Source organism: Theropithecus gelada, chromosome 12, assembly GCF_003255815.1.
Source record: "Theropithecus gelada isolate Dixy chromosome 12, Tgel_1.0, whole genome shotgun sequence".
Lineage (NCBI taxonomy): Eukaryota > Metazoa > Chordata > Mammalia > Primates > Cercopithecidae > Theropithecus > Theropithecus gelada.
The window spans coordinates 8,428,288-8,440,984 of NC_037680.1; the positions used below are offsets into that span (position 1 = coordinate 8,428,288).

General features: G+C 33.0%; 1 protein-coding gene across 12 annotated transcripts in view; it reads right to left on the reverse strand.

Moving 5' to 3' along the window:
• Nucleotides 1-12,697, reverse strand: part of DPP10 (dipeptidyl peptidase like 10) — a 1,402,014-nt gene that overhangs the window by 147,663 nt on the left and 1,241,654 nt on the right. For 11 of the 12 annotated variants that reach the window (XM_025405135.1, XM_025405131.1, XM_025405141.1 and 8 more), the window contains 2 exons: nucleotides 3,960-4,012; nucleotides 3,778-3,859 (listed from right to left, as the gene is read on the reverse strand). In XM_025405135.1, the coding sequence (XP_025260920.1) occupies nucleotides 3,778-3,859; nucleotides 3,960-4,012 (135 nt within the window). The remainder of the gene's footprint in view (nucleotides 1-3,777; nucleotides 3,860-3,959; nucleotides 4,013-12,697) is intronic. The other variant, XM_025405142.1, reaches the window with a different exon arrangement.

Sequence of the window (12,697 nt, forward strand, 5' to 3'; positions counted from 1 at the left end):
ATTTTATGCAAATTTGGCTGCCACTTTTCAGAAATATCATAGTGGGATGGATTTACAGAGAGTTCTATGACGGTAGATTAAATGCATTGTTTGCTAATTTATCTAAATATCTACAAGATAAAAGCAAATATAATGTCCATAATCTATGGTATCTGGATAATTGCATACATTTTGCATTTTAAATCACGAACCTATTTTCATCATCATGATTTACTCAATTATTCGACAATTTATTGTGGAAAGGATAGTGAATGCAGGGTTGCTGGTAGGATTTCTTTGAATATTTGAGGGTCCAGATTATTTTCCGATGAAAGGAAACCTTATTTAGCAAGAGTGTATTATTCTATAGCCTTCTCGTGACAAGAAATATCTATTATAATTACCCTATTTCACTAATAAGCTTAAGAAATATGCATTCAGATTTCTAAAATAGGATATAAATAATAGTAACGTGCACCTTATTATGAAAAATAGTCACATTTTCCAAAATAATTATCACAATGATATGATAGTGTACATATTTCTATTTATAGATGAGGAAATTGAGGCTTGCAGGAAATTCAAAACTTAACTCAGCCCAACCAGCTGAAAACAGCAATTCAAAATTTTTACAAAACCGAGAGGATTCTAAACTACATTAAAAAGCTAGTTAAAGGTTAGAATGAGGATTGGCCAATTAGGATTATTAAAGGTAAATAAGGTAAATATATTGATTAAGGTATAAAAAATTTGAATTCAATAGAAAGATGTATTTATCCTTTTATAAATTCCTCACTCTTTACAACATAGTTCAAATTATATAATGCAAAATTGACAGACAACTAAAGAAAAACAATCACATATCCACTGTCATTAGTAAGAACATATAACTCTTAGAAACATAATTATTAAGATTGATCCAGTAGGCACATATAGAACATTGTACCTGTCACATAGAAAATATATAAAACTATCTATCACATAAAAAGCATTTCGAAAAAATCTTAAGCCATTAAGCATGTCTCATCAATTGCAGTCACTAACTAAAACTAAGTAAAAAAAATTGTAAAACTTAATCCAGTAACCATGATAGAATCAATTTTTTAGTATCCCAGCAAAAACAAAAATCCCTACAATACCTAGTTACATTCATAGGTTAACGAGTGCAGAAGGATTTTAACAATGTAGAAATTATAAAAATTGAAATGGAAAACAAAAATGTCATTATTAATAAAAAGCGTAATAGTCTACACAGAATTATTTGGAATTTATAATTGTGTGTAGCAATGTTGATATATATATAAAATAAATAAATATATAAAATAAACAAATAAATACTTTGAGCACCTTTCTATTTGCCAGTAGCAAACATTTTTTAAATAAGAAATACAAGCACTTAAAAGAGTGACCAAAATGATAAATTGCAAATTTTTAGATATGAAATTGTAAAATTTGACTGAGCTATTAAGAGTCTTAAATAACTAAATACATATATTAAATGTTTGTAGATATGAAGATTCAGTATCACTAAGATGTTAATTTCCCAAAATAGACATATAGATTCAAAATAGTGTATTCAAAATTCTGAAAATGGGCATGTAACATGAAAGACAATTGTGACATTAATATGAAAGGCTAAAAAGTCAAGAAGAGTCAAAGTCAGCATAAGAAACTGCCTTGTCAGAGAGTAAAGCTTATTTTAATTAAGGCACTGTTGTCTTAGTACATTAATAGACAAACCACCTGGAAAAAAAAAGAGCCAGAAGAAGACTCATCCATATGTGGAGCATAACACTGTAACACTGCAGAGGAGTAGTTACAGAATGAAGTGGTCAATAAAAGTTTTCAGGACAATTGTTGGCCATATGAAACATATATAAAAAGGGACAGAGATGGCCAGGCGCGGTGGCTCACGCTTGTAATCCCAGCACTTTGGGAGGCCAAGGCGAGCGGATCACAAGGTCAGGAGATCGAGACCATCTCGGCTAACACGGTGAAACCCCACCTTTTTGTATTTTGTAAAAATACAAAAAAAAAAAAAAAATTAGCCGAGCATGGCGGCGGGCGCCTGTAGTCCCAGCTACTCGGGAGACTGAGGCAGGAGAATGGCCTGAACCCGGGAGGCGGAGCTTGCAGTGAGCCGAGATCGCGCCACTGTACTCCAGCCTGGGCGACAGAGCCAGACTCCGTCTCAAAAAAAATTGAAAATTAAAAAATTAAAAAATGGACAGAGATTTAATACCATACCAAAAAAAGCAATTTCAGATGGATGGATCAAGAGCTTATACATGGAAGGCCCACTTGAAAAATTCTAGAGAAGTATTATTCCATTATAAAGATTTCATAAATAACAAAAAGTAGAAATCATGTATTTGATAAATCAGACTACATTTATTAAAAAAATCTGTTTGTGGAAATGCATCCATTAAGAGAGCGAGAAGTAAATCCAAAAACTGGATGAAGATAGACCCAATAATGTATTAATATCCAGAACATATAAGGGGGTCCTTTTAATTAAAAAAAGAATAAAAAATGTGAATGGATAAATATATGAATAGATATTTCACATATGAGTAAATACAAATTGCCAGTAACGATACGAAAAGTTGCTCTAGCTTATTAGAATTCAAGGAAATACTAAATATTAATAAAACTGTAACGAAATACCATTTTGTATAATCATTTGGGTAGTTACTTAGAAGTCTGAGAAAATAGGAGTTGGCAAGGATATGGAACAAAGGGAACTCTCTCATTGTTGCTGGTAGGTGTAAACACCCTTAACAAATAACCTAGAAATCAGTTTGGTGATGCTCCATACATCTGAGCATGCACATGATAGTAAGCAATACTACTCCCTGAGCAGTATTCCCTTGAGAAAGGCTTTACGTGGTCACCATGAGATATGTACAAGAATATAATATTGCAGGCCGGGCTCACTGACTCATATATGTAATCCCATCACTTTGGGAGGCCTAGGTGGGTGGATCGCTTGAGGTCAGGAGTTTGAAATCAGCCTGGCCAACATGGTGAAACCCTGTCTCTACTAAAAATACAAAACTTAGCCAGGTGCGGTAGCATGTGCCTGTAATCCCAGGTACTTGGGAGGCTGAGGCACAAGAATCGCTTGAACCTGGGAGGCAGAGGTTACAGTGAGCCAAGATCTCACTCCAGCCTGGATGACAGAGCAAGACTTTGCCTAAAACTATATATGTGTATTTGCCTAAAAAAAAAAATATATATATATATATATACACACACACACACACACACACATACACACACACACACATATATATAAAATTGCTCAAACTGCTTTATACATCAATAATTATCTTTTTGAGTTTGTAATTATTTCAAAATAAAAATAAAAGTAAAAATCCTCTCAAGAGAATATTAAATAATTCCATCTAAATTTTTACCCTGAACAATGCTTTAAGAAAAAATAATCTTTATTTTGAATTTTTCATGAAAACTGACAATATTATGTAAGGGAAATTACTCAGTACAAGGTCCTAGTAACCTTGGATCTCTTCTCGGTTTCACTACAAACCAGCAGTTTAATCATATATTACTTAACAAACTTTTGTCTTTATTAACTGATAAAATAATACTAGTATCATTTAATGTATTCTTAAGTTGGAATATTAGATAAAAGATATAAAGGACTTTGGAAAAAACCATAGGAAAACTTGCCCTACAAAACTTTATGTTTTCGTAAGTCCTTTCCTAAGTTTCAGTAAACATCTTCCGTAAGACCATGATTGGTAGTGTTCAGTGCATACCAATGCCTGCGCTTACCAGCTGCTGCCCTTGGACACCCCAGGCCGCGTACTGCAAGACAGAGTCCTCTACTTCCGGAGGATTTAACTCCCAAACTTCCCTTGAAAAAATGTGAACATTTTTACATGAACAAACTGAAATCTACACCAACAATTTAGTAACACAATTGCTCATGAAAACCAGAAAATCAAAGAACTTACCTAGTGTGTATGTTGTAAATCACATATGAAGCAGTATATGAATAATGAAAAACCTGAAATTAAAAAAGAAACATTATTGATCATAGTTTTATCTTAATGTGAATATATATATATACTCTTAGTAAAATCCAGGAAATCCAAGACTTGGTGTTAAGCAGAAATGAAAATATAAATTATTCTAGCTCAGGAGGTGATTACCCTCTCTGTGCCTTATGCCTAATTTTTATTTCTAATATCAATTCCATTCCTTATTTAATCCACTCTATCCTGAGTATAATTGTGATTATATTACTTTCTTGTTCAAAATTTTCAGTGATGCCCTATTGCCTATAAAATAAAATTCAAACTGCCTTATCTGATGTTAAATAATTTTGTTATTTTGGCTTCTACATGTTTTTCTAAACTTGTCACCTACTGTCTCCCTTCATACAGTCTATACTTCAAATTAGATGGATTCTCCCGGTGTGTCTTGAACTTTCTTTGCTTTTCCTCTAAGGACATTCTACCTTAACTGAGGTGAAAATTCTACTCCCTTATAATAAAACCCCTGTATGGAGCTCATATTGATTTCTTCTATTGAAATTCATCTCACAGTTTCTTTCCTGCATGACTTTTAGGACACATCTCACTCTGTAGTGAAACTATATAAACATTTTGTGTAAGTCTCCTTTTCCTACTAGAATGTTGTCAGATACAGGTGTCTATTACCTTTGCATCCTCCACATTACCTAGCACAGTGCCATGTTTATATGCATTCAACTGATATTTCTTGAGTGATGGTTCTTATGGGAAAAAACTAATGCATGTTGAAGTGTTTGTTGGTGAAGTCAAAGTGAGATAACACTTTCCACATCTTTATAGTAATGGTAGAAAATGACATATTAAGCAGATGGCTTCAAGTATATAATAGCTAAAAATCCCTTTTTTTAAAAAAAAAAAAAACACTATCTTCCTAAGGACTGCAGAACTCATGACCCATTAAATTTCAAACAAAAGACTGTAGTGCAAAATGCAAAAATGCCTCTATGTTTTGCTTCTTAATAATGAGATGACGAAATAGTGGAATACAGAGGAAATGAGGAAAATTGCAAAAGATGGGTTAGGGAAAGAGATGATGAGTATATTTCTGTGAAAATTATTTTTTCTCTAAGCTATGTGAATCTAGTGAAGAAAATTGTTCTTTAGCTAGCTATATTGTGATATTATTATTTCCAGGATTTATGGAACTTTTATTGATACTTTCATTTTTCAGTATGCAATTGTAAAAGCTTCTTTTATTCTTGTAGTGGATATACATTGCACAAATATTACAATACTGTCAATTAAAACTCCCTAGAAGTCAAATTGTTATTTCTTCTCACTGGAATAATAGCTTCAATTAAATATGATTGGCCACATATTTGGCAAAGAAGTACTACGTTCTCTCTTTGCAATGAAATTGCAAGCCTTCCACCATTTGTTAGAGTATTGTGTTTTACAATGAAGCTTTATGCTCCCATTCCTTTTGGAATAACTATTAAATCTGAGATTGCCTTTGTGATAGGGCTGTAGAAGCAAAAATAATTTTTCCTGGTGTCTATTTTGACATTTACATTGTGTTCTATAAAGTTCCATACTTTACTACAAATTTAAATCTTGAATTTACTACCAGAGCTGACAAAAAGATGAGAAATGTGACCTCTCTCTCTCTCTCTCTCTCTCAGAAGGCTCTGCTGCCAAAGCAAACTGCCAAGCGAGTGCTTGGTCTTCAGAGAAAATAAATATATCATGATGTCCTGGGGGGAAAGAGAGTATTCATCCTATCTTTGAATCACCTACCACACTGTACCTGGCTTTTAGGCACACATCTATCTTGAGAGAAAAAGTTGCTAGCCATTATCATTTTAGGTAAAACAGTCACTGAGACCTAACTGGGTATAATTATTGAACCTTGGTCTCTTTCTGTACTATTTGTTATAGAGGTTTCTGCTCATTCTCTAATTGTAAATCCAGAGGACTTAGATGTCTTCCAAATGGTGTGACTGGAGAAGGGGCTATATAAATCCACCTTCTGTTCTGTAGCTCTTAGCCTGATAATAATATTGTCTCTTGCAGTGTGTTGAGGGGAAGACTGCAATAAAGAAGTTAAACTAGACTTGTCTGCAAACCCACAGCAAAATGAAGTAGCATATTATAGGTTTGGGCCTCATCCATTATCTATCTATCTATCTATCTATCTATCTATCTATCTATCTATCATCTATCAATCAATCATCTATCTATTCATCCATCCTACAAAGCCAGCAATTTGCCATCTCAGATAATTAGAACCTAGCCTTTTACTCTGAGTTTAGAACTCTTTCCCCCAAATTCACTATCTTTTTATGCATGTGTGTTCCCAGCAGATTTCAAATATTTGTTGTTTTTTAACTTTCAATAAGAAAAATCACATTCCATGCCCACAACAGAATAAAGAGTATGCGGGAGGGCAAAATCCTGAACAAGGTTGGAAGAAGAAGTTTCTATCTCTCTCTCTCTCTCTCTTTCTTAACATAGTGTTGGAGATATTTTAAAGGGAGGGGAGGATTTTCAATGATAATTAGATTTAGCTTTACTGAACATCTGTATTAAGGCATTCTGGTCTAAATTCACCCTGCGTTAATCTGTATCTCTTTCTTTCTCTTTCCTTGGATAGCATTTCTACTCTTTTTTAACATTCCTTATTTTCCTTTATCTTAAACTCCCCTCTGTATAACTAAGTAGATCTTATTTCATGATGAGAGGGTAAAATCAAAGTTACTTAAGATTAGGAAGAGTAACAGTTTTTCCTGTAATGATTGGCTGCTGCATAGTGAAAGCCAAACTGAGCATCTGATGGGACCTCTGGGGACAAGCACATTTCACAGCCCAACATTACCGATTCATCCCGTCTCTGCAAATGATGTTCCACTGCTGGTTAGAGTGTGAATGGTTATGGAAAAGGCAGTGGGGGTGGATAGAATTCAGATATACCATATCAAAACTTGATCAAAGCTTATTTCTGGAAGCTGGCCTTAAGATATCCAATCATTCAATTCCATCAAGAAAAGTATTAGGAGGATCAGAAAACATCAAAAGGTCATGTAACCCCATCTGGTACCCATCATCTCTATATTATACTGTGAACCCTAAGAAGAAGTTGATTACTAAGAGTTGACTACTACAAGTGGTATAGATAATTTTCATTATTTGCAGTTGTTTTTACCTGTACTCTCACCATAAACACTGAATTAGCAATTACTGAATCATTGGTCCTAGGAGAAATACAGGATCAGGTTCCTGTGAGCCTCTGGTCACAACATTTTCATGAACCCTTTAATATATAACCTATTTCATATGTGTTTCTGTTTAAAGACACCTTATTTTAAACACCTTATTTTAAAGACACCTTATTTCATTAACATTGAACTCACGGCCAACAACACTATAACTCATGCTTGAATGAGGCTTATCTAACACATGTATTTGCTCCATAAGGCACACCAGAGCATTCTCACACTAAGGAAAAGAGGATAACTCTTTATCACTATGCTTGGGGGCAGGAGTGAGTGGTGGGGAGTGATTTTAAACAGGAACATGCCCAACAGAAAGCACACAATGTGAAAAACATGTCACTAAGTAGACCCTCAAAATGATAATTGTTTACAGTAAAAGAGCTGAAACAGGAAGGCACAGTGTCACCTTGTTCAACCTTAGCTGGGAAGGTAGACAACAAGCAATTCAATTGTTCTGCTATCCTGCATATGTCTATGAATGACAGTGAAAGACCTAAGAGTAGATTTGGGGGGGCACAAGTTAACTTTAGCATGTAGCTGAATTTGTATATATGGAATTTATGGATAATAATCTACTGTATTAATTATATAAACATGGCATAAGATATTATTGGAAGAAAGAAAAAACAGACATATTTTAGTCCTGCCAAAATTTGAACACAAGGAAAGTACAGAAGTTATCCAAATTCTGATATTCATGCTCTGTAAATGAAAATTAGCTACATTCACTTATTTAACAAATTTCTGTTAAGCAATATCTTTGATACAGGCACTACAATAAGTATTATTTTTTTAAATTATCATAATAAATTTTTTTTAAATAAGATAAATAAGAGTGTCAGTTGATAATTTGTATTTACTTTTATATGTTGTTTGTTGGTTTATAAATGACTATTGAATACTAATTATGTAACTATTGGATACTAATTATGTGCAAGCTCATAAATGAGGTAACTTGCAAAATGCAAAGACCAAGATAAATGTAATCTCTGTCCCCAAGGAGCTTATGTTCCATTCAGTGCAACAAGGCCAAGAAACATTACATTGGTATAGAATACTCTGTTGTAGGTCATGGTTCAATTAGGACTGCATATTATAAGTCCATTAGCTTTCCAATAAATGATTAATCTTTTCGGTTTTAAGAGCACATCATAGAAAATATAATAGTTGACTTAGATGAAGTAATTTACATAGTTTAGAAAAATACAGCTAGTGTGTCAAACTTAAGATAGCCCTGCATATAATAATAATTTGAATTCAGCTTTCACTACATACCAGATTCTGCATAACACTTTACATATATTATATAATTTAATATTTACATCAACCTCAAGAAGTGAATATTATTTGTAATTCATAAAATAGGCTCTGCCAAATTCAAGCTTGAAACTGAAAGTTTAGGTAGGAAAGAGTCACAATTTGAACCGAGATCTGTCTGATTACAATCCACTTTGTGATTGAATCTCTCTGCACAATACCTTTCAGGGAGCTAGTACATGAAGCATGACTCCAGTTTTGCAAAAGACTCATTTCCAAATTGATAGAAATATGCATGAATTAATTGATTACCAGAGTTAAGAGAGATTTCATTTTGGAAACATGATCTGATATATCAGATTAAAAATGTAAATTGTCTTTTCTTTAACTGTTTTTCACAATTTTTTTTTCTTGGAATATCAGTTATTACCTAAGACATCTATGGGGATTCATGTCAAGGAGCGTTACACTTAAAAGAACAAAGAACAGTGTACCCTAGTAATTTATGCTTGAACCAGAGGCTTGCATCTCTGGATACAAAATCTTTTTCTGCACTGCAGTTAAACAGCCGAATTGATATAAATAGCATTCATTTTCATGGCCTGGAGAATATTTAAAATAGGATTATGGATTTGCCATGGAATCAAACAGTTAGGAAAACTGAACTGTGAGAAAGCAAGCTACTGTGTCAACAGCATTTATAAAAGAATGCCAGTAAGAGGAAAGACAATACAGGCAAAATGGGATTTGTTTCTCTTGGAAGTCAGTAATACAATGATGCCAAGTTTGTTCTAGGATAATGAGATACCTTTTAAGATGAGTGAGTTGTGACTGTGTTGTTTGAAAAGATTTATCTTCTTTACACAGTTAAGAACTAACTATCTCCTAGCTATGAGCTAGGAGACTCTAGTGTTGTAATACGATTCACACAATGATAAACTACAGCTGTACAGAAATATTTTTAAAACATTGCCCTTTTAACAAAAGCTTTGTGAACATTGAACAACAAGTATTGCTTGAAAGGGAAAATATATATGAGTATTAAAAGTATACTTAATATTTATCAGTATTTTAAACTACTTCAAAATATTTCTTACTTAATGTTCACTGTAACCTTAAAAGGATATTATCTATTCAAGATATACAGCTAGTATAACTAGAATTGGAACTAAGATCTTATAGATTCTAAAATCCATAGCTTTTCTACTACAATAAGAAAGAAAAAAATGCAAGCATGACTTTACTATGATACATCATAGAGGAATCACATAGCATTCTTCAATTGCATTTCCATTTTGGTAAGTGGCAAACAGTAAAATACTTAAGGTGGTGAGTCTGAAAGTATGATGATTAAGAAGATAAAATTTAAGAGTTTTATTTTTATTTTATGTTTTAAAAATAGACTATATTTAGAGCATTTTTGGGTTCACAGTGAAATAGAGTGGAAGTTAGAGAGAGTACTCATACAACTCTGTTGCCACACATGCACAGCCTCTCCACTCTCAACATCCCCTACCAGAGTGGTACACATGTTACAATCAATAAACCTATATCAACATGCCATTGTCACCCAAAGTCCATAATTTCCACTAGGGTTTACTCTTGATGTTGTATATTCCATGAGGTTTTATGAGTATATAATGACTTGTCTTTGTGATTACAGTATCACACGGAATAGTTTCATTGCCCCCAAAATTCTGTGTGTTCCACCAGTTTATCCCTTCTTCTATCCTAATCCCTAGCAAACACTAAATTTTTTACTGTCTCCACAATTTTGCATTTCCCAGAATGCCATAGAGTTGGAATCATCCAGTATGCAGACTTTTCAGATTGGCTTTTTTCACTTAGTGATATGCACATGCATTTCATCCATGTGTTTTCATGTCTTGATAGTTCATCTCTTTTTCAATAAATAATATTGCATAGTCTAGATATGTCACAGTTTACAGGTGTTGTTTTAATTAGGCTATATTTATGACAAAATCTACAAAACATAAAAATAAACTTGCTATTTAAAAAGCAAAACAAAACTGTCACAAAACCAATTTGGTCATTCTGTTATAGGCAGCATGATGCTGTGCTCAGACAGGATGTATAATAAAGTAATATTTACACTTTTCCTTGGTATATTTGGGTCTAGTAGGTGTCACAGTGGAAAAGAATTGGATACTGTGTCAGCAATTTTATAAATTATAGTATATTCCCTCTGAACTAAAATACAATACTTTCAGAAATACTGACTGTAAATGCTGATAATCTAATGAGATGAATGAAGTACACATGTTTTTATGTGATATATTTATTTTACTTTAGACAATGGATGGCTGATGACTCAAATATTAAAAGTATACCAAAATTACCTGGACAACATTTTTTAATTGCATGTAGGACTATTCTGCCTAGGATATAGTTCAGCTGGCCTATGTATTAATAGCAGCTAACACCAGAAAATTATACTTTATTACCCCAAATGAGATGTTTGAGTGAGCAGAATAAATCATTTCCTGATATATTCCCTGTTACATAAATAAGGTTATTATATTATAGGAAAACCTTCTTTAAACTGCTCTTAGAATTGCTCTTAGAGTTCCTGAGATGTTTTCTATAGTGCAAAATTCCTTTTCAAAGATGCTCCATTTTTCAATAATCGATATTTAACATGTAACTTTCACCATACCACACTCTTGAGTAAACTAACAGCCACATTGACAATGCCACTGTTTGTAATATAATATTTTCATGGGCCAGACCTTTCCTCTTTAATTACTGCAAATAAGCAACTTCCACATCAGTTGACATTAAATTGTTTTCTACTTATCATCATTTGAAAACATCCGGTTTGATAACCTGAATGACATTTAAAATCAATTACTGACAGTAGTACAAGTGATTTTTTATTTATACTGAAATAAGTTCAAACATTGTCTCACTAGCTATAAACTAGTTTTCTCTCTAGCATATCTATGCAGAAATACATACATTGCAATAGGACAGAAAGCCAGACTCCCAAACCTGCTTCCCTTTATTACTGAACTAGAAAGGTAAGGATGAAAATTATTGTTTCAACACATGGGAAATTACAAGCCCTTGTTAACTGAATAAAACGTGACTTAGAAAAGTGGTCATTTCATTTCCCAGCAGCTTTGGAGAAAATATTTTCTTCATTTCAATAGCATCAAATCTTAGCATATGTTTACCTTAGCAAGTTACAAGAAAGAAGAAAAAGAAAGAAAGAAAGAAAAAGAAGGGAAGGGAAGGGAAGGAAAGGGAAAAGGGAACGGGGAAGGGAGAAGGGGGAAGGGGGGAGAGGGAAGGGGGGAGGGGAGGGGGGGAGGGGAGGGGAGAGGGGAGGGAAGGGAAGGGAAGGGAAGGGAAGGGAAGGGAAAAAAAACCACCATTTACTCATCAAGGAAATAGAGAAAATAATATATATCCAAATGTTTTGTTATGAGAATTAAAGGACAAAAATATATGGAAATTTTTTAGTTATTACCTGAGGCTAAGGTCAAGAGAATACAACCGGAAAAGCTCAAATCTATTTCAATTGCAACTTGTTAACTTATTCCTTAAAAGTTTTACTATCAGGCAGAGATAGAAAATCCTTAAAATGAGTTGTATGGATTTTGTATTTGTAACTTTGCATAACACTATACCCTCATACATAATTAACATACCTGTGTTAAATGATTTTTTAAATATTAGAAAAATGGTAATAAATATAAATTTTGAGAAAGTATGATAATATATGTATTTATCTATTAATAGCTAGATTGTTCATATTTTCCATATACCATAGACAACTCTAAAATTATTTTTATTACTTAGCTTGCATATGCTTAGGATATATTCTCAAAAGTTAAATGGGTAAATCAGAAGATACGCACATTTTACATTTTTATTCCTATTACCAGTCATTTTTTTATTAAAGTTAAAAACAATTTATAGTCCTACATGCTATACAAGCATCTCTCTCTTTGCTCAATGTCACAATACAATCATGTTACCACTGAGGTAATTTAAATTGTTTCAAGGATAAACAATGACAACAACAGCAACAACAACAACAAATCATTTAGACTTGTAGTTTGATTATGATTGGGCTTGAATATCCCATCATAAGCTATAATCACTTGTATTTCTACATTCATAACTTGTATATCAATGTCTTTTTCCTGTTTGTTCTTGGGA